At 31.0% G+C, this 26,867-nt stretch overlaps 1 protein-coding gene and 1 long non-coding RNA gene across 3 annotated transcripts; both read left to right on the forward strand.

The window, feature by feature from the left end:
- Window positions 1-11,642: 11,642 nt before the first annotated feature.
- Window positions 11,643-12,226, forward strand: LOC124418886. The gene is made up of 2 exons (XR_006940281.1): window positions 11,643-11,904; window positions 11,962-12,226. It is a non-coding gene; the product is annotated as an uncharacterized LOC124418886 (long non-coding RNA).
- A 2,793-nt stretch (window positions 12,227-15,019) lies between these two features.
- LOC124418816 lies at window positions 15,020-16,550 on the forward strand. 2 transcript variants are annotated; one of them, XM_046946386.1, is made up of 3 exons: window positions 15,020-15,210; window positions 15,277-15,307; window positions 15,370-16,550. In XM_046946386.1, the coding sequence occupies exon 3, from the start codon at window positions 15,859-15,861 to the stop codon at window positions 16,462-16,464; it is 606 nt and encodes a 201-aa protein (XP_046802342.1). In that variant the 5' UTR covers window positions 15,020-15,210; window positions 15,277-15,307; window positions 15,370-15,858; the 3' UTR covers window positions 16,465-16,550. Both variants share the same exon structure in this region, with proteins under 2 accessions (XP_046802342.1, XP_046802343.1).
- Window positions 16,551-26,867: the final 10,317 nt, after the last annotated feature.

A 26,867-nucleotide genomic window follows, 5' to 3' on the forward strand; every position in this document is an offset into this window, starting at 1 on the left:
AGTTGAAATAATAAAGTATAAAGTTTTATAAATTGTGAAGTGAACAGTGAATTTGGAAAAAGGGAATAAAATATCCTTGCAGAACCTTAATATTTTATTTAATTGAAATTTTAAACACATTGCAGAAAACCGTGAGTATAAATTAAAATATACGATAGGAAATGAAGGATTGTTTAAATAGGTAATTTCTATAATAGATTTTGTGCCAGAGGATTAGGAAGCCATAAAGGGAAACGTCTCCAATACTGCGGCAATTCCAGAATCATCCTGAGGGCAAAGAAACGGTGTGAAAAATACTTATATTTAAATTTGAATTTTATAAAAAAGGAAAGAAAATCAAAGGTAATACTGTTCATGTAAAACATTATATATTGTTGACCCTGTGAAGATAAAGAAAATACGCCATCTACAAATGAAATTTTTGTGCTAGGATCAATTCCACAAAGTGAGACGTAACGAACCTGGGAATAGAACCCTTAAACCAGGACAAGAACCTGAAAATACAATCCACGCAAACAGAAAAAAATCCCAAAATAAGGAAAAAGGATTAGGGTAGTTCGGTATAGGGTAGGCTAAGTCATTGTAATTTTAGGATAAGTTAGTTAATTAATTTTTAAGAAGTTTATTGTAATTGAATAGAGTTTCGTGTTGTAAAGGGATAACTAAAAGAATATTATATAAATTAAAAAAAGAAGATATTAATGATCAACACTAGGCTCTTAGGTGTCTTTCAGGGAGCTCCTTTAGGGACATGAATTAGAGTACTGTGGATAATACACATATTATTAAATTGGAGTGGAATTATAACTCTTACAGTCTTTTAGTAATCCTTGTGTGTAGGAAAATTGTATTTTGTTATTGTAGAAAATAAGTGTAGTGATATTGTTTAAGTTTTGATTTCCGGGTAAAGTAAGTTATTTTTCAAATATAAATTGGTAGCTTTTTTTAGTTATTAAAAGAAAAAGAAAACTATTTTTTACAGTTTCAATTATTACAGTTTCAATTAGAATACCAAATACTTATTATGATGATTTTCACTGTCTACAAAGGCAAGTGATTAAAAAAAACGAAGATAATAAGTTTGAAAACAAATTTACAGAATTTTAAGAACTTTACGAGTAAATTTATACGATTTGTTTTGAATTTAAATAACAGGTCAAAAGACCGTTCGGTTCGAACCTAAGAGTTTTAAAATTTAAAGTATTAGAAAAGAAACGAATATAGACTTTGAATTTTTACAATAAATGATATAATAGTAACGAATATTTAAAGATTGAAACTATATTTATAAGTCCTTTTTTTGTGTACGTGATTATTTGTTTAAGTATAAGTTTTATTTATGTTTAGGTTAAGTGTTTTGATTAATAAATGTAATGTGAAATAGAATTGGTATGAATATGTGTTGCTAATTATGTACAGTGGGCCGAAGATGAAATTGGTGTGATGAGTTGGTAAGTTGTTGGATTGTATTATCTTAGGGGTCATTCAAGGATGAAATGACAATGGCAGGGAGGGCAACGTATGTGGACTTAACGTCTAATCCACCGTTAAATTGTTTGATGTTCTGTGTTAGTGAGATTATTTTTGTTAGGTATTCGTTAGGGATTTGGTTTTGTTTATATTGTTTTTTTTTATTTCTTATTGGTACAGTCTCTTGGTACTGCAGATGTGGGTTGGGTTCCCACGCCGAAAGTTTGAGCTAGTCGAGGCGGCATCGAAGTACACCAGATAAAGAAAGAGTCTCGTAACAATTATGGCGCCCAAACAGAAAGTAGACAAACGGAAATGCAGTTTCAAATCCATGAATCTGTATTTTAAGTTGCATAAATAGGACGCGTACAACAACTAAACGTGTGAAATGTTTAGTTATTAGGGATAGGGTTCTATAAATCGACTTTCGATTAATCGAACAATCGACTTTTTGTCGAAAAAAGTCGAAAAGTCGAAGTCGACTATTTTGTTCCAGAAAGGTCGATAACTCGACTATCGTCTATGAAAAAAGTCGAAAAGTCGACTTTGTAAATAAAAGTCGAAAAGTCGGAAAGCCGAAAGAGTCGAAAGGTCGGAAATAGTCGAAAATAGTCGAAAAGTCGGAAAAAGTCGAAAAAAGTCGAAAAGTTGTAAAAAGTCTAAAAGTCGAAAATAGTCGGAAAAGTCGAAAAAAGTCGAAAAAGGTCGAAAAAAGTCGAAAAGTCGTAAAAAGTCGGAAAAAGTCGAAAAGTCGAAAATAGTCGGAAAAGTCGAAAATATTCGAAAAGTCGAAAAGTCGAAGAAAGTCGAAAATAGTCGAAAAAAGTCGAAAAATCGAAAATAGTCGAAAAGTCGGAAAAAGTCGAAAAAAGTCTAGAAGTAGAAAAAAGTCGAAAATAGTCGAAAAAACTAGAAAAGTCGAAAAAACTAGAAATGTCGGAAAATCAAAAATAGTCGAAAAGTCGAAAAATATCGAAAATAGTCGAAAAGTCGGAAGAAGTCGGAAAAAAGTCTGAAAAACTCGAAAAATTGCAATAGAAAAAATATAAATAAAATTTTGTATTAATAATAATAATAATATATTATTATTATTATTAATATAATAAATAAATGGCAACATTATAAATTTACGCTTCTGGCAACATTACAAATTTTTAACTCTGGCCACTTTGCAAATTAATGAATTAAAATTAAACAAGTAAGAGTGTTATATTCGGCTATGCCGAATCTTTTATACCCACCATCAAATCACTGCCATACTTGATATTTTGAATATTTTATTATTATATATCGATATTAATGAGAACATCAGGGTAACATTTGAAAGAGGTCCATTAATGGGGGTTTTACTATTGACAGTGCTAATTTTTATAGGGAGTAGGGTTATTTATACATATATATGGACCAATTCTCATAAAAGTCTGTAGGAAGATTTTAGTTCCTTATTTGTTTAAAATTTCATCGATCTACTTGTATTTTGAAGCAATTAAGGAGCATTAAAGTCATAAAATATGGTAGAGAGACTTTAAATCAAAATTGTTTTATGTCGTGTTGCCTTGCGGTATTCATATTTTTCGCGTCATTTTCTGGGGCGGAATTTATATGGGGTGGTATTATTATGGATTGATCCTCATAAAATTTGATAGAGAGATTTCGGTTGCTATAGAAGGGGTAGAGATATTAGCTTACACGAAAGTAGTTTATGTCGAATTTCATAAATCTATTAGTATTTTTAAGCCAGTACTGAGCTTTAAAGTATTTTTCTGATAGGTACCTCTTGTTGGAGGTAGGGTCAATTAAGGCCTGTTCCATATAAAATTTGGTAAAGAGATTTTGGCTTGTGAAAAACTTACTTCTGTGAAATTTCATCGCTATACTCGTATTTTTAAGGCAGTAATGAGTGTTAAAGTATTTTTATGAAGGGGACCTTATATGAGCGCTAGGGTCAATTATAGACCACATAAAATTTGATATAAAGGTTTTGGTTCCTAAGATACATACTTATGTCAAATTTCTTCGCTATATTCGTATTTTTACGCCCATAATTAACGTTAAAGTCGTTTTCTGAAGGGGGCATTATGTGGGGGGAAGGATCAATTATGGACCGATCCACATAAAATTTGGTAAATTTTGACTTATATAAATCTTACTTCTGTGTAATTTCATTGTTATAATCATATTTTTGAGCCAGTAATGAGCATTAAAGAAAGTTTATGGGAAGACTTTTAATGGGGGGTAGGGTCAATTATGAACCGATCCAAATAAAATTTCATAAAGATTTTTTGGCCTGTAAGACACTTACTTACATCAAATTTCATCGCTATATTCGTTTGTTTAAGCCAGTAATGAGCTTAGGGGACCTTATATGGGGGTCAATTATGGGCCGATCCACATAAAATTTCACAGAGACGTTTTGGCGTAAGAAACTTACTTATGTCAAATTTCATCGCTATACTTGTATTTTTAAGCCAGTAATGAGCGTTAAAGTAATTTTCTGAAGGGGACATTATATGGGGGGTAGGGCCAATTATGGACCGATATACATAAAATTTGATTGCGAGATATTGACTTGCATGAAACTTATGTGTGTCGAATTTCATCGCTATATTCCCATTTTTAAGCCAGTAATGAGCGTTAAAGTCATTTTCTGAAGGGGACCTTTTATGGGGGGTAGGGTCAATTATGGACCGATCCACATAAAATTTCATAGAAATGTTTTGGCTAGTAAGAAACTTACTTATGTCAAATTTCATCGCTATACTTGTATTTTTAAGCGAGTAATGAGCGTTAAAGTCATTTTCTGAAGGGGACTTTATATGGGGTGGTAGGGTCAATTATGGACCAATCCACATAAAATTTCATAGAGAGGTTTTGGCTAGTAAGAGAGGTTTTGGCTAGTAAGAAACTTACTTATGTCAAATTTCATCGCTATACTTTTATTTTAAAGAGAGTAATGAGCGTTAAACTCATTTTCTGAAGGGGGCCTTATATGGGGAGTGGGGTCAATTATGGACCGATATACATACAATTTGGTTGAGAGAAATTAACTTGCATAAAACATATGTGTGTCGAATTTCATCGCTATATTCCCATTTTTAAGCCAGTAATGAGCGTTAAAGTCATTTTCTGAAGGGAACCTTATATGGGGGGTAGGGTCAATTATGGACCGATCCACGTAAAATTTCATAGAAAGGTTTTGGCTAGTAAGAAACTTACTTATGTCAAATTTCATCGCTGTATTCCCATTTTTATGCCAGTAATGAGCGTTAAAGTCATTTTCTGAAGGGGTCCTTATATGGGGGTGGGGTCAATTATGGACCGATCCACATAAAATTTCATAGAGAGGTTTTGGCAAGTAAGAAACTAACTTATGTCAAAGTTTATCGCTATACTTTTATTTTTAAGAGCGTAATGAGCGTTAAACTTATTTTCTGAAGGGGACCTTATTCAATTATAGACCGATATACGTAAAATTTGGTTGAGAGAGATTGGCTTGCATGAAACTTATGTGTGTCGAATTTCATCGCTATATTCCCATTTTTAAGCCAGTAATAAGCTTTTTAGTCATTTTTTAAGGGGGACCTTATATGGGGGGTAGGGCCAATTATGGTCCTATGTCCGCCATAATGCAAAGTTATTTTGCAGACGTCAAAAAACTGACCTATGCGAAATTTTGTGGTATTTTCTTCATAAAAACGAATTTGTGAATATTTAAAGCTTTTTATACAGTATTCCGGGGGGTACATTTGTATGGGGGCTATGTGAAATCGTTGACCGATTTTGCCCATTTTCAATACCAAACATTTCTGATCAATAAAATATATTTTGGGAAAATTTCATCTCAATATCTCTTATTTTGTGGACGCTATCGTGCCAACAACAGACAGACGGACGGACATGGCTAGATCGTCTTAGAATCTTACGAGGTCCCAGAATATATATACTTTATGGGGTCTTAGAGCAATATTTCGATGTGTTACACACGGAATGACAAAATCAATATACCCCCCATCTTTTTTGATGGTGGGTATAAAAATTAATGAATTAAAAGTCGAAAAGTCAGAAAAAGTCAAAATGTCGAAAAAAGTGGAAAAGTCGGAAAAAGTCGAAAATAGTCGAAAAGTCGGAAAAAGTCGAAAAAAGTCCGAAAAAGTCGAAAAGTCGGAAAAAGTCGAAAAGTCGATAGAGGTCGAAAAAAGTCGAAAAGTCGTAAAAAGTCGGAAAAAGTCGAAAAGTCGAAAATAGTCGGAAAAGTCGAAAATATTCGAAAAGTAAAAAAAAGTCGAAAAGTCGGAAAAAGTCGAAAAGTGGAAAAAAGTCGGAAAAAGTCGAAAAGTCGACTTTTAATTAAATGCAAAAAGTCAAAAAGTCGACTTTTCATAAAATGCAAAAGTCGAAAAGTAGACTTTTCATAAAATGCAAAAAGTCGAAAAGTCGACTTTTAACTAAATGCAAAAAGTCGACTTTTAACTAAATGCAAAAAGTCGAAAAGTCGACTTTTCGTTTCAACTATAGAACCCTAATTAGGGATAGGCATAGAGAAAAATTTAAGTTAATTTGAAATCGTCCTAACAAAATATTTGAAAAGTTAGTTTGCGTATTTTGAATTAAACGTTATTTTTCTTTGTAGGTTATCGTCTGAATACAATTGTCCTGTTTTTTATGATTCAGTTTGCATCTTGTATTTTGGAAATATGAATAATAACAAGATAAATTAGTGTTTATCCTATAAAATATTATATAAATATAGTTGTAAATATGGATTTGCTTTGTTATTATTAAACCGGAAACCGGAAACATGAATCGGAAATTGTCCTGTTCTATGAAAGTGTTCAGTTTGCGTATTTACGATTCATGTAGATGGAATAGATTTTTATACTAGAACATCATCAATTGAGGAAAACGTTAAAAAAGCCAACAACTATCATCAATACTCATATTTTTTTCTGCAGGAATACCACTGTACCTGTTATTTTTTGTGTAAACTGTTTTATAGTCAAATATTATTGTGTTGTGAACAGTGTTGCCAACATTGGTCAAGCAAAACGCGCGCAAAAAAATTAAAAAGGGGTAAAAAAGCGTAATTTTCTAACTGAAAATGGGTAAAAAAGCACTAACGTTTTTAATAGTTCTAAAACTCCATAGACTTGTTCAATTTCCTAATCAATCGTTACATTAAAAAAACTTTTCACGTTTACTAAATGTCATCACCTAATCACATCACATACAGTAAGAAAACAAACCTTTTATATACCTTTACCAAAGTAACGTTCTTTTGTTTGTTCAACATCGTCTGATATTTGTCACAAAATCAGCATATGGCGAAAAAGTAAATATTGTTAAAGCAAATTTTTTCTTATTGTAAAAAAATTGTTTAATCTGCAAACAACCTTTTCTAGTTTAATTGTTTTGAGAAGATCTTTAATTTTTTTCGAACGAAACAAAAGCGTTAAATTTGAAATTATTTACAAAATATTCCGGCTTCAATTCGAGCTTTACCACGTTTACGTTGGGTAATTTCTATTGACTTTGATTATAACTGCTAAAATTTAAATTGTTGGAAAAATCTTAGGTTTTTTTTTTGTTTGTAAATTTCCCTTTTATTTCAAAAAAAAAAATAATAATAATAATAAAATAGTTTTTACTTTTCCAAAGCAAAAACTGTTTTGTCTAATTTTGCATATTTTAAAGGATTTCATGATTCAATTCAAAATGCAAACTTTACTATTTTTTTTGCTTTAGTCATGATTTTCGGTTAAATATAAATTTTAATACATTTTTTCAAAATTGTGAGATAAAATTTAATTTAGTGGGAAAAATCTAAGAAAATTTTAAATATTCTCAAAATTAATTTTTCTATTAACAACTAAATAAAAGATTTCTAAATCCGTTAAAAATTTTGTTGTATTCTTATATATTTATGAAAACATATTTTAGTATTCTTAGGTTTTCGTATCAAATTCCTTTTAAATTTTTTTTTTTTTGTATTTGCTTAGAAAAGTTGCCTTTCGAAATCATAGAAAATTGTTTTGATTTTCTTAGTAGGTATTTAACATTTGGTTTCAAGTATTGTTTTACTTCGCAAATTCTGTTCTTTTCCAAATTTTGGCTTTGGAATTTTGTTTCCAAATTTGGCGATAATATTTTGTTCTTCGAAGTTTTTTTTTAACTTTTTACTTGAGGATATAAATTTGATTAGCGGTTATCAAAATGGCTATGTTAGAGAGATCTCCACCTCCCAGTTCAGCTATGCCTGAAGTATATAATGAGTCATTGTGTATGGTTTGTAATAAGAACATGTCCGATGGGCAAGAATGTCTCATTATGTCGGAATGTAATCATTCTTTTCATAGAATTTGTATCGAGAAATATCTCTCTCATTCCACAGAATGTCCTTGCTGTAAAAGGCCCTGTGCTTTGTCTGAATTAAAGGCAGTTAGTTTTTCAGAAAATTCTCAACCGATAGAAAAATCGAAAGTATTTACTCCTAAAACGCGAGGAGTTGTGGCCAAACACTACAACACTAGAAAGAATGCAAAGACTTTGTTTAATGAGCCACAAACGCCGAGCGTTGAATTTAGATCAGAAATCTCCACAGCCAGGCCAAACAATACACCGCAGATCACTCGCCTTATATCCATGAGTGATAATAAAGCCCAAAATAATCCTCTTATAGCAAATAAGGAAACCAATTCCCAAAATAATTCCATTACTATAGATCCTTCTCAATTAACAAGTTTAATTGAGAATACTGTTACCTGTTTATTACAGAATCTGAACATTGCTCAGCCTTCTCAAAATCTCATGGATAACAGAAATTTCCCACCCTCACACGCTAGACAGCCTTTAGATCTTCCTAATTCTACAAATTATACTCATAACCGTTATAGAAATTCAAACATTCGCCAATTTTCCCATAATTCTGTTTCATTTGACGAAAACTTTGCCATTCGTTCGGATAAAATTACTTCTATAATCCAAAATTGGAATATAAAATTTGATGGCTCTAGTGATGGCATAAGTGTAGACGAATTTCTTTATAGAGTGGGGTGTCTAACTAGGAAAAATTTCAATAATGACTTTTCTATCGTATGTAAAAACTTACACATTTTACTATCTGGTAGAGCTCTAGAGTGGTTTTGGCGTTACCACAAACAGGTAGAATTTGTTGATTGGAAGGAATTTTGTCATGCTTTAAAATACCAATATGGGGAATTTAGATCACCCTTTGATATTCATGAGGAAATAAGGAACCGAAAAATGAAGCCAAACGAAAATTTTGAGACCTTCTACGAATCTGTATGTGGTCTACTAGATAAGCTTTCAAACCCTATTCCGGAAGCGGAATTAGTAGAAATCTTAAGTCATAACCTTAGACCGGAAATAACACATGAACTTCTTTATGTGCCAATATACTCAATTGCTCATTTGCGGAAATTAGTGCAAATGAGAGAGCAGTTATTGGACAACGATTATTTCAGAAAAAACTTTCAAAATAAATATTCTCAATCTTTCCCAGCCCGAAGACAAATTGCCGAAGTCTTCGTAGCGTGCAAAAAGTCCGTGGAATTTTAAATGTAGAAGTCCATTTCAAAGATAAGGTTAATAAATTAAAATTTTAGTTGTTCCTTCTATTACCCAAAGGCTTATTTTGGCTTAGATTTTTCGGAAAGTTTCAATTTAGCTCCTGAATTTTTCAGTTCCGTAATATATTTGTCTGTCCGAGAAAGTCCAGCAAAAGTTTTGTCTGAATTAGTTAATTGTAATACTATTTCTCCTGATGTTAAGTCTGATACAAGTACTTTATCTCAATATCCCCTAAACTCAGCTCAAAGATCCCAACTCGAGGTGATTATTAACTTGTTTCCAAATTTGAGAAACAAGTTTTAGGACGAACTAGTCTCATAACACATAACATCGATGTGGGTGAAGCAAAAGCAGTTAAACAACGCTTCTATCCCATCTCCCCTGCCGTCGAAAAACTAATGTTTAAGGAGATTGATCGGATGTTAGAGCTAGGAGTTATAGAGCCTTCCGCATGGAGTTCGCCCATGAGGCTTGTAGTAAAACCAAATAAAGTGAGGTTATGTTTGGACGCGAGAAGACTGAATGAAGTTACTAAAAAGGATGCAGATCCTTTACCTAGTATAGAAGGTATATTTTCCCGCTTACCAAAGGCCAATATAATATCAAAACTGGACCTTAAGGATGCCTATTGGCAAATCGCCTTATCGGAAGATGCAAAGCCTTTGACAGCATTTGCAGTACCGGGAAGGCCATTATACCAGTTTGTTGTAATGCCTTTCGGGCTCTATAATGCTCCGTCAACAATATGTCGCCTTATGGACAGTTTGATTCCGCCTGACCTTCGCTATTTAGTCTTCGGATATCTTGACGACTTAATAATCGTCTCAGAAGATTTCAATGAACACCTATCTGTCCTTGTTCGCATAAAAGGGTAAACCTTACACTTAACATTACCAAATCAAAGTTTTGTGTGACAGAGGTTAACTATTTAGGTTATATAATAGGAAATGGAGGTATTAAAATGGATCCTGACAAGGTAGAGTCAATCTGTCTCACAGCCCTGGGTATCAAACATACTTATACGGCCATATACTCCCCGCAATCAAACGCCTCTGAGACGGTTAATCGCTCAATTATTGCAGGTATTCGTTCCTATCTGAAAAAGATCAATCCCTCTGGGATAAGAATTTAAGTTTTATAAGCTGTGCGCTGAGAAACTCGGTTCATCAGACCATTCTCCATATTTTGCTGTTTTTAGCCAAGAAATGGTTACTCATGGCAGTTCATATGAACTCCTTAGAAAACTAAACTGTCTACATGAATCAACAATTAAATTAGAAAATAATGATAAACTCAATTTGCTTCGTAACGATCTTCAAAAACATATCACAAAAGCTTATAAGACAAACAAAAATCAGTATAATTTAAGAGCGAGACCAATTACTTATGAAATTGGTCAATGCGTATTAAGACGGAATTTTGCTCAATCAAATTTAGAGAAGAAATTTAATGCTAAATTAGCACCTTCTTTTATTAAATAAAAATTAGGGAAAAAGTTGGCAACAACAGCAAAAAATATGATTTGCATTTTTTGTTATAATAAACTAATTTTCCCTTTTGTTTTGCTAATATATATTTTTTAAGGAATAAAACGCTTTCAATTATATGAGAGTATGATTAATACATCATTGGACCCGACTTTAAAATACCTTTTAAACGTGTTACGAGTCCCCAAAATCACCATAACGAATTAGGTGCCGACCAGCTCACGTACATGATTCTTACTCTCGGTGTGAGAACCTCCCTTCGTCATGGCCCAAAGAACTGTCATAATAAATGTTCTATGAATCTGTTCACTAATATCAAATGAAACACCTATGAAGTGGAGTTAGATGTTCACTCCATTCTGCCCTATCCCTTCCATAATCTCCCATACCTATAACATTTACGGGGATCCCTTCAAAATCCTTTACCACACCACTTACCTTTAATAAACCACTCTGTTAAATGAGATTATTCCAGCATTTTTCTCTTTTTTCTAATTCACTTAATTCATAACATATTTATTATAACTATTGCTTAGGATATAAAACCTGAACAAATTATACAAAACTCTATAAAAAAAAAACAAATTTAGCTTTTATATCTATTACAAAAATAAATGGCAACTCTGATTCCTCAATAATATTTCCCTGCCTCAACAAATACCAAACTAAAACGGACACAAAATTACAAGTTATAAAACAAATAAATTCCCTTTATATGTATATTGGTTTCCTCATCTAATTATGCCCCAACAATAGGTTTGGGAATTCACTCATTTATACAACACTACTATCAGCCTAAGAGAGCTCAATTAAACGATTTTTTTTCTGGCTACTTTAAGCCTGGCTCAAAATTTCACTACTCGGTTCGATGAGAAAACTATCAGGGAGATGTTTAACAAATGTTATGTACGAAACGTAAGGTATTTATCGAAGATCAAGGATGCCTAATAAATAGTATTAACACAAAAAAAAAAAAAAAAAACAAAATAAAAAAAAAATATAACTAAAACTAACAAACTTAAACTAGAGATGTTAAATAAGACTTATATATTAGAGATATCAAACTAATTAGAGATAAGAGACTATTCTGTTGTTTTTCTTAACAGTAAGCACTTCCCTGTTCCGACTGGTTTTTCCGTTGATGATGTAATAATTTATTCAAATATAATTTGTTGGGCAGTTGTTGTTCATAAAATCCTACGTACACATTTCTCTCACACTGTGTCGGACCACTCTCATAATCTCACATCTGGCAACCCTTTTTACTACAGATGTTCGAGGCGAATTCAATACATGTGAGAACTTGACACAAATTGCATTAATTAATTAAAACAAAGAAGCAGACAACATGTAAACTGAGGTAAGTATTTATTGAAATTATTGTAATTTTTAGATATTAAGTTTTTTTTCGTTTCAGGAATACTGGTAAAACTGTATCGTTTCATTATTACAAGATTTCTAATACTAATTTGTTTCTTTTCTTCTTTCTTTCAGCTATTTGAGTTTGGGAAAGGTTGTGGCTTAACTCCACCACATGACTCTAGGCCCTTCCCAGGTTGGTGTTTCCACTGCGAGCTGACCACTCGCATACTCTTCTGATGGAACCCTAATCAAATAGGCCAATGAGCCAAATAACATCTCTGTAGTTAGAAACTAATAAACTAACTTAAACAAAATAAAAACTACTAACCTTAGTTTACTAACAAAGCAACATGAAATTATTAGGGTACGCCCACGAGCAAGGCAGTCAGGACTGCTGGGCAGCAGATATTGTACCCCCTCAAAAAGGCACATTGTAGGTACCCCCACGCAAAATTTTTTTTTCAAATCCCCATAGGAGTAGTGTCAAGGGGGTATAATTGGATATTTTGTTTCAAAACAAACAAAAATTAAAAAAAAAAATAATTCCAAAATACTTTTTTAATTTGGTCCAGCGGTCACTTAAAATATTTTGGGAATCATCATAAAACAAAGCAAGGTAAATTTTGGGAGGGGTAACAAAAACACGTTTTTGCTTTCCATACATAGTGAGTCGGTCTAATGTACATATGTATCAAAAATTTAGAATTATTACCTTATAATAAGATAATTTTCAGGGAATCTGTATTAATATTCCGACGGCTGACTGGTATACTTCCAAAAATTGTAAAACGTTGGACTCTAAAATATTTTTGTAGTTCTTCATCAATTTTATGATTAATCCATCAAATTGTAAGAGTTATATTATGGAACGCATTAATCCTTCAACGAAATAAACCAAAATAATCTTATAATTAATATTGAATATACATACTTTTGTATTTATTGAAATTGCCAGTTATACTTTAGGAAGCAATAAAAATAGGATTCTTTCATGTCCAATACACGTGATGAAATAAGACATATATAACTTACCAGATCCCTTTTTTATATTTTAATTCGGTTAGAAGTATGTTAATAGGGGGTACAATATTAGCTACTGCTTTCTAAAAAATAAAATAATTAAAAATTAATAAATTTATTTATTGTTTTGAATCAATAAAAACATTACCTTTCATGAAAATTTTTTCAATAACTTGGAATTAAACCGTCTATAAAGATCTGAAATTACTAAGTCATGGATTATTTTTTAAATTATTTACAGTCACTAACGATAGAAACACCTTAACGATCCTAAACGGTATATTGCTTTTGACACTAATATTGCAATAATGATTTTTGTTTGCTCTCTTCTAATACTTAGGTTCAATATCTTGGGAACGGCATGCTAAATATTAAGAATATTAGTATCATCATAGAAAAACCTGGTGTTAATAACTAAAAAAGTACCTATAATTAGAATAATTAAATCCAAAGCTATATGAAAATTAATAAAATTGTATTTATTTAAAAAAGGTGGGTTTAAAACTATCTGATTTCAATATTAAATATCTTATATGGGCAATTTCGTGTCGAGTGACCCAAGTCAAAAAATAATTTATGTATAAAACAGTAGTATTAATTTCAATATAATGATTCCAGACCTAAACGCGCAAATAGTTTTAAAAATATTGAAAGTTAAGATTTAACTCAAATAAATCTAAATATGTTAAAAATGCAATGTTCATCAAATGAAAGTCGAAATTTACAACTTGAAAAAGTCTTTAAATGCTTATACCTCCTAAACGAATTAAGAGAGAGTCGAAATTTAATATAAACATATTAGACTTTTTTAAAAATAATGGAAATGGAAGCCGTTAAGAGTTGTTAACATATTCCTAAAATTGTATTTTAATATGACAACTTACTTTTTAATTTTATTTATATAATCCTTCCTTATACTTTTTGGTATATATTAAATACACTTCGCCAATTAAGAAAACCTTCTTAAATGTTTATTAACAGTTGATTTTTAACACAACACTGTCATATTGTTTTTTACTACTTAAGATTCACAATATTTTAATTACACTATTTTTCTATGAACATTAAATTCAATAACTCATTTAAGTGTTACGATGAATAATTAAAACTGAACATGACTGAACAAAACATCACTGAACTTAGCAAAATTTCTGCATTATTTATTTTAATTTTTTTCACGCTAAAAAATTGAGTATTTATATTTTTTTGTTTTTGTATTCTTCTTACTATCATTCGGAAGTAACCTAAAAGTATACTTCCAGACGGCGAAAACTAGAAATCAATGTATTTTGTTTTTGTAAAATGTGTGCTCTCGTCTGACAATTGTACAGAAGTGACTACAATCCACACTTCCAGATGAATAAAATACATCATTAATGTGAAAACTCTTCAAACTGTCTTCCAGAAGTGACATAAACATACAAATCAAGAAGATACAAATTAGGAAACAATGTATTTTGTTATTGTAAAATGTGTGTTCTTACCCAACTTTCATACAGAAGTCACTAAAACGTATACTTCCAGATGAAAAAAATTCAGCAGACATGGTTTTTTGTTTAAGCAAAATGGATGCACTCTTCTAACTATCATCCGGAAGTAACTTAAAAGTATATTTCTAGAAGACGAAAATTCGAAATCAATGTATTTTGTTTTTGTAAAATGTGCGTTCTCGTCTGACAATCTTCCAGAAGTGTTTCTGACGTGGAGTCTAGGGTGATGCGCAATAGTTTTCTCTTTTAAATGTTTGAAGGGTATACATAAAACAAAAACAATTTAATTTATTTGCTCTCTTTATTAAATGATACACAGAGAATATTTTTATGTATGAATACTTTTTTAGAAAGATCTATTAGACATACATATGTACAATTATTTATTTTTATTTGTTCAAGCAATTAATCGCTTAAATTGTAACGATTAAACGATCGACTGATATTCATTTGTGTACCTATTAGATACATTTAATACATACACAAACTATATACATACATATATCAATACCTACATATGTACATATATCAACACATTTTTACATCAAAATGTGCATCAATACATACTTTCATCAACGGATACATACAACAATACATACATCTCTTCCGTTATTCATTTATAATACTTATAATATGAATAACACAAATATGTACAAACATATTTTTTTTTTAGTGCAAAGCACACATATTTTCATTTATGTTCTCTTTTATATTTTGCACTACAACATATGCGTTTTAAACATTCTCTTTCTGGCCACCACGGGACTAAACATAACAAATAGCAGCAGCATGAAGTAAGTATTTTACTTTACAGTTTTAATGATTATTCTTAATTTTTCTTATTTTTCATATCATTGCAGGAATCGAAGAGCTATGATTAGGCGTGTACAGGTATGATAAGAATTGATCCATTTCTCCGTTTTTCATGTAATTAATTTTGATTTCTCTTTCAGGAAAAACTTATGTGATTTGCAACTAATGCCGGCTAATTCATATCTGCTAAAGTGCTCGCTTTAGTTGCTGGCTTACATAAAAAATGAACCTTAATAGGGTGCCGCCACGCAAAATTTTTTTATTCCAGGGCTGCCATCGCAACAAAGTTTCTACAGCAACGATTTGACTAATTAAAAGATTACCTTTTGGCCAAATTAAAGTGCTCTCAAGATTCTAATGAATTTAAAAAATCATTCGCATTATTTGTTCGTTCGTATTGGATAAACAGTCGTAGATTTGAAAAAAGTTTATAGAAAAATACCAATGGTGGTTAAATAATTCATTTAAATTTATTAATAATCAAACAAGTAAAACTGGACGCCCTCGTCAAGAATTTAATACATATTCGGAGCAAACCAAAAGATTAAAAACTAAAGGATTAAAAAACTAAGGTCAGTGGGAAATAAAGAAGGAGCAAAAATATATTAAAAAATATCGTGGATTATCCAATGGCCGTACGTTATGAAACAGCTCTTGCAGTGGGAAATAAAGAAGGTGCAAATATATTAAAAAATTTTGTGGATTATCCAATGGCCGTACGTTATGAAACAGCTCTTGCAAAAGAAAATTCATTAATATTTTCAGAAAAAGCATTGGGAATGGTCATTGATGGTCAGCTATCACGATTTAAGTACAATGTTGTAAGATCGAAAGCTCCACAAACATATAAATGTATACGACAAGCAAAAAAATATTGTTATCCTACAAATATTAATGTTACTGAAAGTTCTGCATTTGTACCGTTGCAAGATTTATTAAATCACACAACAAATAGACTTATTTTGTCAATTGGTGTAAAGAAGTTAATAAGCTTACAAAATAAAGAACTAGTATTGTTAACAAAATGGGGATTTGATGGCACCACTGGCCATACGCAATACAAACAAGGGTTTTTAGATAGAAATAATAGCGATTCTCATCTACTCATTACAATAATATTCCCCTTACAGCTTTCCTATAAAGATAACATAATATGGAAAAATACGAAACCATCATCTACTTGCTACTGCAGGCCCCTTAATATTCAATTGCTCAATTCACAATCGATGTTGTAGCGTTGTATGCATTGTATATCAGCAGCTGCTACAATAGTCATAACAATGTTGTTGGTATTTTCTATGCAAAAGTTCTATACAACTCTTACGACAATTTTTCATATGTTTATCGAATGTCGTAAGAAAATTCAGTGTTGTCAATTGTTTATTTCATGATATAAATAAAATATTCAATCGATTTTGGCATAAAAACGATAAAGTGTTAACACACAAATTACAAACAAACAGCTGTTTACCAAAACAAAAATAAAATTTTATTAAAAACTGTTTATTTATTAGTTTAAAATGTGGAATAACGAAAATAATAGAATTTTAAATAAAAAGAAATTAATTTGGTTTATTTTGCTCGTTTAATTAGTTTAATATTATTTGTTTTTTACTTTTGACATTGTATGTTTTGATTGTTTTTTTTATTGTGAACATAAACTTATGACTTGCTACAAAAATCTGTTCACAATCACTGTTACTACACTTTAGTAGATACAATATACAACTTGATTGTGAATTGATCGAATATGTTAAGGAAAGCAAGAATGTTATTATTAAGGAGAAGCAGGAAATTGATAAACAAATTCGAAATTTGAACACCACAAACCTTACCGTTAGCAATACAAATCTTACTGTCAAACACGAACTAACCTTATAATGGTTGATGTGAAAAAATGTAACACTCTAATACAAATTACACCCAATGGTGTTTTATTTGTAAAGCTCCCAGTAAAGATTTCAACAATATTGAGAAAATGTTAAATTTACCCACAGCTAATACTGAGTATGGACTCTCTATTCTACATGCGTGGGCTTTGTTTATTGCATCTAGCATATAGGCTTACTTCAAAAAAACGACTGGCAAAAGGAGAGTGCAAAGTTAGTTTGGAGGCCAATAAATAGAATACAGGAGGAATTTAAAAGGAGTGTGGTCTTCATATAGACAAACCCAAACCTGGGTTTGATTTTTTCAAAATTATCAGACTACTGCACGAATTACCAAATTAGACGTTGACATTATTAAAAATATTGGCTGTTCTTGGCTGTTCTTTCCGGAAAACTTAAAATCTAAATTGTGGAATTAAAAGACTTTTGTACGAAAACCGCAAAATTTTTTGTAGAAAAATATAACTGGTTTTGAATGTCACAAACTTAGCATAAAATTTTAATTCACAGCAGCAAAGTTGTACAAAATTCAAAATTAAGCGTAGCAGGATATGTCGGAAGAAGCTCAAGAAGCCACGAACAAACTATTAAAAAAAACGAGAACAGAATTCCCGTAAATGCAGCCGAATACAAAATATGAAAGATATTTTAAGTTTTTTATACATTAATTCGGATCCCTTTATAAATGTAAAAAGAACTTTACCTAAAAAAAACCAGAAATCTTTCAGAAGATGCATTAAATTTAGTCTTTCGCGAAAGTAATTAGGATATTTATAAATGTAATAAAAATATTTCTTAAATAAAATTTAGAAAAAATCTGATTCAACACAAACTTTGGATTTTCCAACTCCGATATCTCGTATATACAAAGAATACTATCATATTGTAACACAAATCTTTGGAACTATATGACAGATTATTAGACGATTCGGACATGGAAAAGGTAATTTAAAGTGACAAAACATTTGAAAGCACCGATATAAAATATAGAAAAGAAATCACTCAACAGAACATATAATTTAATACAAAAAACAAGTAAGAGTGCTATATTCGGCTGTGCCGAATCTTATATACCCTTCACCATAGTGTATTTTAAACATAATTGATCTTACAGTCTAGTTAATAAAAACATTAAAAAAATTTGAGTCGATTTAAGCCGAATGTTTCGGCGGCGGCTCAAGCAACTAAATATAGTTCGGCGGCGGCTAAGCTCCGACTCGAAGCCGGTCGACTTCGACCTCTGATTCATTGCTGGTAAACATTGACGAGACATAGATTTTGTTTTTGTTTATCGTAAAAAAATTGTTTTCAAAAGCACTTGGAAAAAATTTGTGTTAGTTTTAAATTTCAAACTTACATTATTCGCATAAAAATTATTGTACAATAACTCACAATCTACTCTCATATAATTGAAAACGTTTTAAATACTTATTTCTATTCATTAAAAAATATATTTGCAAAACAAAAGGGAAAATTATTTTACTTTAACAAAAAATGCAAATCATATTTTTTTGCTGTGTATTTTTTGTATGTTTGGATTCCAAACATGCAAAAAAAAAAAAAAAACAGCTGAATAAAACCAAATACATCTAGACACACACGTGTAAATCTTTTTCTATATTCAGTGTTGTTGTTGTTTTTATAACAATTTTTTGATGAAATTTTCAGAGGTTGTCTCGGATTTTTGCCCATATCTCCGTTATTTACCGACCGATTTTGCTGATTTTAAATAGCGATCTTCTCTAATAGAATTATTGAAGATTCGGATCTCGCCGATATCTGGGGTCCTCTAAAAATTGATTTCAACAGACAGACAGACATCCCCCGGGGGCATGTTACCTTGGCGAAGACCTCCGCCTTGGTGTTATTGCAATCCTGGGGTATAAAGAGGGCCCAATACCTCCAATCTGACCGGGATTGAAAAATTGGTGTCTCAGTCTACTGCTTGGCTTAGTCCTTGCATAGATTGCCAGAGGTCTGACCAGAGCACCGCACAATCTGGTACTACGGGTGGCCAGTTGCCCGCAGGACTATGTCCTGGCTGGTCAGTTGGTTGAGGTTCCTTCGGGATCCACGTAGTGGCTGTTGGTTGAACCCAAATTCGCGGGAAGAGAATAAGTGGCGGTTAAAAGACTGATGCATGATAATAGTCAATATTTCGGGATAAGGTTCGGTGCTGTTGCCGAAAATTAACAGATACCCCACAGAGGAGTGACTGTGGGACTAAGCGTTGGAAATGAGTTGGTATCAATTGTATATGATAAAGAATGAATGTAGAGGTATGCGGGACTCATCCACCCGTATACCTAAATGAATGTGTCGTATGTTTTTCTCTATGAATGTGTCGAATAAATGAGATGTGTGCTGGGTTGAATGATGATGGATGAAAGATATCATATACAAGAGATACCGATTAAGTTTCCTTCCTTGTCCAGATATGTTCAGAGTTTACTCTGTTCATATTCGACTTGCCACAGCGTGTCACTGTGAGTAAGAACGATGTCTACGGCTTATTGAAGGATCGTGCTTCGGTCCACCGGTTACGTCTCTAGGTGCTGTTGCCGAATCAACAGAGCCATAGTAGTGTGGTTGTCTTACAACGTGACTACTTTGGCAAGAGATTAGATAGCTCGAGTACTCCAGCAAAGTACTTGCGCATGGTACCGGTCATAGCCAATGTGCAAAAATTGCCACCTGCGTCTTCATTGAAGACAAAGGAGCGATGGTAGACCGTTCTCAAGTCTACCCAGTGGATTTTCATCCACCGTGAGATTAGGCCGACACGGCAGGTGCTCACGTTAAAACTATCGACAGTCAGACAGACAGACAGACAGACGGACGGACGGACATGGCTTAATCCACTCCGCTATCTATAAGGATCCAAAATATATATACTTTATAGGGTCGGAAAATTATATTATAGAAATTGCAAACGGAATGACAAACTTATATATACCCTTCTCACGAAGGTGAAGGGTATAATAATATTAAGAATTAAAATTAAAAACAAGTAAGAGTGCTATATTCGGCTGTGCCGAATCTTATATACCCTTCACCATAGTGTATTTTAAACATAATTGATCTTACAGTCTTGTTAATAAAAACATTAAAAAAATTAGAGTCGATTTAAGCCGAATGTTTCGGCGGCGGCTCAAGCAACTAAGTATAGTTCGGCGGCGGCTAAGCTCCGACTAGAAGCCGGTCGACTTCGACCTCTGATTCATTGCTGGTAAACATTGACGAGACGTAGATTTTGTTTTTGTTTATCGCAAAAAAAAATTGTTTTCAAAAGCACTTGGGAAAAATTTGTGTTAGTTTTAAATTTCAAACTTACATTATTCGCATAAAAATTATTGTACAATAACTCACAATCTACTCTCATATAATTGAAAACGTTTTAAATACTTTTTTCTATTCATTAAAAAATATATTTGCAATACATAAGGGAATATTATTTTATTTTAACAAAAAATGCAAATCATATTTTTTTGCTGTGTATTTTTTGTATGTTTGGATTCCAAACTAAACAAAAAAATACACAGCTGAATAAAACCAAATACATCTACACACACACATGTAAATCTTTTTCTATATTCAGTGTTGTTGTTGCTTTTTAACAATTTTTTGATGAAATTTTCAGAGGTTGTCTCGGATTTTTGTTCATATCTCCGTTATTTACCGACCGATTTTGCTGATTTTAAATAGCGATCTTCTCGAAAGCATGTCTAATAGAATTATTGAAGATTCGGATTTCGCCGATATCTGGGGTCCTCTAAAAACTGATTTCAACAGACAGACAGACAGACGGACATGGCTTAATCGACTCCGCTATCTATAAGGATCCAGAATATATATACTTTATAGGGTCGGAAAATTATATTATAGAAATTACAAACGGAATGACAAACTTATATATACCCTTCTCACGAAGGTGAAGGGTATAATTAAATCAGGTAAAAATTATCAAAATATATCAAATAAGAACATTTGGATTATCAGCGTGAAATAAATAATCAAGATCGTCCAGCTCATAGATAAATTCAACACGTACAGGCTAACATCCTTTTTAGTTTAACGTAAACCAGTCCTCGCTGGGTAAAAGCTGCAAATAGTTTGCAAGTTTTCTTAAGACGATTGCAAAATTTTGTGAATAGATAAAGTCAAATTCTCATTTACATAAAAGGGACGGTCGCTGTTAAGACCAATATGGTGTAGCAATTCGATGTTCTGATTCCTTCCTAAACATGGCAAGTGTTTTCAGAATAAAGTTCTTATCATACGAGGAAAATAGCTTAACCATAATTACAGCATCAGGGGAATAAGTAATAATTTTATTGTTGTTGTTTTGCGAACGAGAAGCCGGGAGTTGATATTGAGTAAATGGCATATAGACTCAAAAAGTTTTAATAAATTCTCGTTTTTATCGGATGGAATACCATTTATTCTAAGGTCAGTTGCAACAACAGAATTTTCCTGACGCTGTATTTGAGTTTTCAAAATCTATATTTCCGTTCCGACTGTTTCAAGTTTAGTTACACGTTCATTAATATCCACAATGTCGCTCTTAAGCTCATTAAATCTTTCATCCAGCATTTTCTTCATACGAGATTCACTTTCCTTAAACTTTGTTGTTATAAACTCCATCATATTTTCAAATTTTTCAAATCTTCAAGCGGGGAGTTCCAACAGAGTACCCAAATAAAGTGTTTTTTATTTGTTCTCTTTGTAGCGTGCATATTAGGTGTGTTGTTGTATTGAGTTTCAGCTTTGGGGTTCTGCTGCTGTATATTATCATTACTGATGTTGTTGTTGAGAGAGTCGTTGTTTTTGGAGTTACATTCCATTACAGTACTGTTTGTTTTTATCTTAGTTTTCTTAGGTTTTCCTTTTCTCAAAGGTTGGGTGTCCTCTCAGCAGAGGGCTTTGTTTTTTTTCTTTTTTTGATGTTTACTTTTGCCAAAAAGTTGTTGTTTCCTTTTGTGGGTTTAGTTATTTTTGATTTGTGTGTATGTTAAATTTTTTAAGAATCAAGTATATTTATTTTCTATGAAAAATCACGTAGAATAATTGGTTGATTGTTTACAATAAAAAAAGACAAAATGCTGAGCGTCGTAGTTCAGGTCTGAGTTGGGGAACAACTCTCGTGTCGTCGCGATTATTTCGTTAACGACAGTTTTGCGTTTCGCTCACACTGGTGTAGTGTATTACTTCACATAACTGTACAAAGTTATATGTTGTCTACATTAACCTCGTGCTTTCGTTTCACATCAAGTGAGATTATGTTTTATTGGCTTAGACTACAGAATACTCAAATGTTTGGAACTTTAGATTGAAATTATTGAAATTGTTGGTGGCGTTTTATCCTTTTTGACCAGCCAAGTAAATCTCCCATCCCTTCATTTTTTTAAGGGGGCACGGATCCCAAAATCGACAAAAAATGATGTCTGTATGACTGCCCTATTCGGAAAATCTTCCTGATGTTAATATCAATATGATAATTTTTAAAAATTTTGAATAAAAAATTCAATACAAAATACAAAACCAAATCCGAGTGAGAGTAACAGAAAAACTATATAATCAATTTTCTGATCCCTTTTCCTTTTTGAAGGACTTAAAACTTTCAAGAATATACTTTTTTAATTTATTCAAATAATTATATTCTAGTGTTCATGGTCGTCACATTAAGTACGAAATAGCAATATCATTTTAAAATGATGAAATATTATTTTTTATTTATTAGTACAGAAAAAAATAATATTAAAACAGAACAAAAATAAACAGAAACAAAATCAATATAAAATATGTATTGGGAAATTTTTAGAAATTTTAAGTAATAATATATTTAAAGGACATAATTTATAATTTTTTTGAACTTTCAAAATAAAAACAATAAATTTTTTAATTTCCAGAAATCCTTCTTTTTAATTTTATGACCATAAGGATAAAAACATTTAATTAAATGTTTATATTCTCAATATGGTGATGTCCTTTAAAAATATTAAAAAGTGAAAAACTGAGCACCCAGTTCTTCTTATGCGATCTCTGCTTTCACGAGTATTTGGTTTTGTTTAAGTCCAAAAAGTAATCTTTAGTTTTTTTTACTAAAACAGATTTCCTTATTAATCAAGAAATTATTTTTTTTTAATATTAGAGTCAAATTTTTCTCTTAAGAAAAAGGCGACTTTTCAAGGCCAAGGTTATAAGTCTATTGACCCAAACTGTGTTGATGTCCACTACATTGTAAAATCACGTTATGTTTTTTTTATTATGATATTTGTTTGTATGTTTTTCTGTTAATTTTCTTGTTTAAAATACATACCAAAGAAAAGCATAGTGAGTGAACATCATGAGTTTATCTTAATGCACAGTCGACAAGCTAAAGTTGATAAGGAAACATTTAAAGTTGAAATAATAAAGTATAAAGTTTTATAAATTGTGAAGTGAACAGTGAATTTGGAAAAAGGGAATAAAATATCCTTGCAGAACCTTAATATTTTATTTAATTGAACAATATTAGCGCTGTTCAAAAAACTGCCACAAAAAGTATGATATCATGATTTCAAAAATATTGCGTGAAGCCTAATGAATATATTTTTAGTTTTCCCCGATCACTTTGTTAACTTACTTTTTAGAGCAAAAGATGTGAAAAAGTTCCATTTTTGAAGTTTTAAATTTTAAAAATCATAAGTAAAGCGTCTGTACGTAAAGAAATTGACTATCGCTCGCAATAATAGGTTTTTTTCGCGTACTTTCCTGTAAGAAATATACAGTAACTTTGTGATAGAGAGTAATTTTTAATTTACTCTCAATCAAAAAATATCCAAAAAATACGCGAAATCTAATTTTTTGTTTATAAACAAAGATTGGTAATGCCCTTTTGCTGAAATCTCAATCGCTAACAAAACACTAAAAAACAAATAATTGTAACTTTGATTTTTCCTATAAATAAATGGATATTTAAAGTTAACAAAACATGTAATATCATTAAAAATATATTATTGTTTTAAAGCTTCATGATACAATATTAAAATAAAAATTTACACAAAATCGTTAAGAGAAAGACAAACTAAATTGTTTTAAAAACGCTAGATCGACAATATTTGTTATGATTTTTCATGACAAATAAACTCTTTTAAGAATTAATTTATGATAAATAAATTTAAAATAAATATAATTACAAATAATTTTTTAACATTCGTGTGTTATTAATTTATATATTTCTTTCAAAAAATTTAAAATTTACCAAATTTTTGATTTCTTTGGTTTGTTTACATATTCATAAATCAAACATATGTTGTAAATATAAGTTGGATATTTTTTACTGGGGAAAAAATATTCAGTAAAATCAAAAATTCTCTATCAACGAACTTTAATTTTTACCGCTTTCTTACTCTCTCGTTGCAAGTTTTTGAACGTACGCGAACGGAATCCAATAACAATTGTTGCAAATTGTTACAAATTATCGAGTATGCGAACGGACCTAATATTTTTTACGACATTCAGCTGTTCAAGTGTTGAGACATGATGATAGAAGAGGGAAATCATAACATAGTTGTATAACAAATGTACAATCAGAGTTGGCTAACATGATTCGTCAAAGATAAAACAAGTAAGAAAGTATAGTCGGGCGTGGTCGACCATATGATACCCTACATCAGTTATAAAAATTAAATGTGATTTATTTTTCATAATAAAGCATTTATCTGAAGAGGACTTTGTATGGGAGCTAGGGTCAAATGGGACCCGATCTTTTATAAAATTTGGCAGGGTCATCAAGGCTTTTAAAAAACTTAGTTGTGCCGTATTTCATCGATATATCTGTATATTTAACAAAATTATGAGCTCAGAAGCCCTTTTCTATGGGTTCTGTTCAATGGGGGCTAGGTGAAATAATGGACCGATTTTAAACATTTTCAATAGGCTTCGTCCTTGGGTCAAATAAAGCCAAATTTCATCCAATTATCTTGAAAATTGCGACCTGTACCTTGCGCACAAGGTTTACATGGATTCATTGCCACTTTTAAAAAGTTATAGCGTTCATATTCGATATTTCCTAAAATGTATTTCTTGAAATGCAAAATTAAAAATGTTTATACTAGTATCGATTAATTAAAACAAGTTTTATGATTTAGATTTCGGATCTAAAAGTGGATTTTTTCAAGTTATTGTGTAAAAAATATTTTCATTATAAAGTAATTATATTCAAACAGATAAAATTTCCATTAATTTTGTTAATAACATTAAACCAAACATGTTGAAATGATGTGTATACTTACTTTTGTGACGTAATGTTTGCAATTATTTAATTTCACCTTAAATGAGAACTCAAATAACAAAAATTTCCAGATAAAAGTAGTGAAAAATAATTATCATAATTGTTTTTAATAAATAAATGTATTACTTTTTTGTTTTTTTTTTAAAAATAATATTCTTTTTTAATAAAACCAATTGTCATCATTTCTGTATACTTTTTTGTGATTAATTGCATAACGTTTTTGACACTTACATAAACGAAATGCTGCAGAACTGCCACAATCTTCTATGAATTCATGCTTTCGAGAAGATCGCTATTTAAAATCAGCAAAATCGGTCGGTAAATAACGGAGATATGAGCAAAAATCCGAATCAGGTTATATTTTCCTTCCCCTTTTGATAAGAATGAATAGTAGATATTCTTTGTTTCTGTGTTTTCCCCTACATATGTGAAAGAGAAACATTAGAATTATAACTTCTATGTTTGTAACGATAATGTAATTTTTTTATTTATTTATTAAATAAGAAAAGAAAAAAAGAAAATATTAGAAATAGAATATAGACCGAGAAATTTATAACTATATTATTGTTTGAAGTCCAACGCCTGTAAAACAGGATTCGATTTAATTTGGTCGTTTTGGCCTGCAAATAAAAAATAAAAAGAAGAGAATTTTAAATAAAGAGAAAAAGAACTACCAATTGTTAGATTTAAGTCTAGAAATAAGGAATAAGCATTCAATGAGATATTATAATAAATAATGTGAGACTAGTTTAAGAGAAAGATGAAGACATAGAATATTACCCTAGAAGGCCAACTCTCCCGGAAAAAATCTAACTCAGCTGTCAAAAAAACCTAACTCTAAATATGTATTAGTAAAATTTTCTTTAGAAGTGTTAGTGTATTAAAGCTACCACACATACAATGCTCACGTAGTTGTATAAAATCAGTTGAATTAATATTATAATGTTTTTATTACATTAATTTTCTTAAATTAATACATTTTAAATTGTAGATTGCATTTATAAAAGCAAGATAATATTTTTCATGCATTCTATATTCGTTAAAATATAAAAATCTTTAAATTCTTGGATTATCATAAATTTGTTTACTACTAAGAAATGCTACTCTGCACCCTCAATTTGAAATTAGAAAAACAAAAAAGGAAATGTCAAACAATTGAAAAAATAATTTTAAATTAAAAAATTAAAAAGATTTCGATAAAGAAAATATATTAAAACAATCGTAAAAAAATAAATAATATGTCTTTGTGTTTTAAAATTGTGTCCGAATCGTTTTTTATACCCTTCGTGGAAAGGGTATATATAAGTTTGTCATTCCGTTTGTAATTTCTATAATATAATTTTCCGAACCCTACAAAGTATATATATTCTGGATCCTTATAGATAGCGGAGTCGATTAAGCCATGTCCGTCTGTCTGTCTGTTGAAATCAGTTTTTAGAGGACCCCAGATATCGGCGAGATCCGAATCTTCAAT

Source organism: Lucilia cuprina, chromosome 3 (genome assembly GCF_022045245.1).
Source record: "Lucilia cuprina isolate Lc7/37 chromosome 3, ASM2204524v1, whole genome shotgun sequence".
NCBI lineage: Eukaryota > Metazoa > Arthropoda > Insecta > Diptera > Calliphoridae > Lucilia > Lucilia cuprina.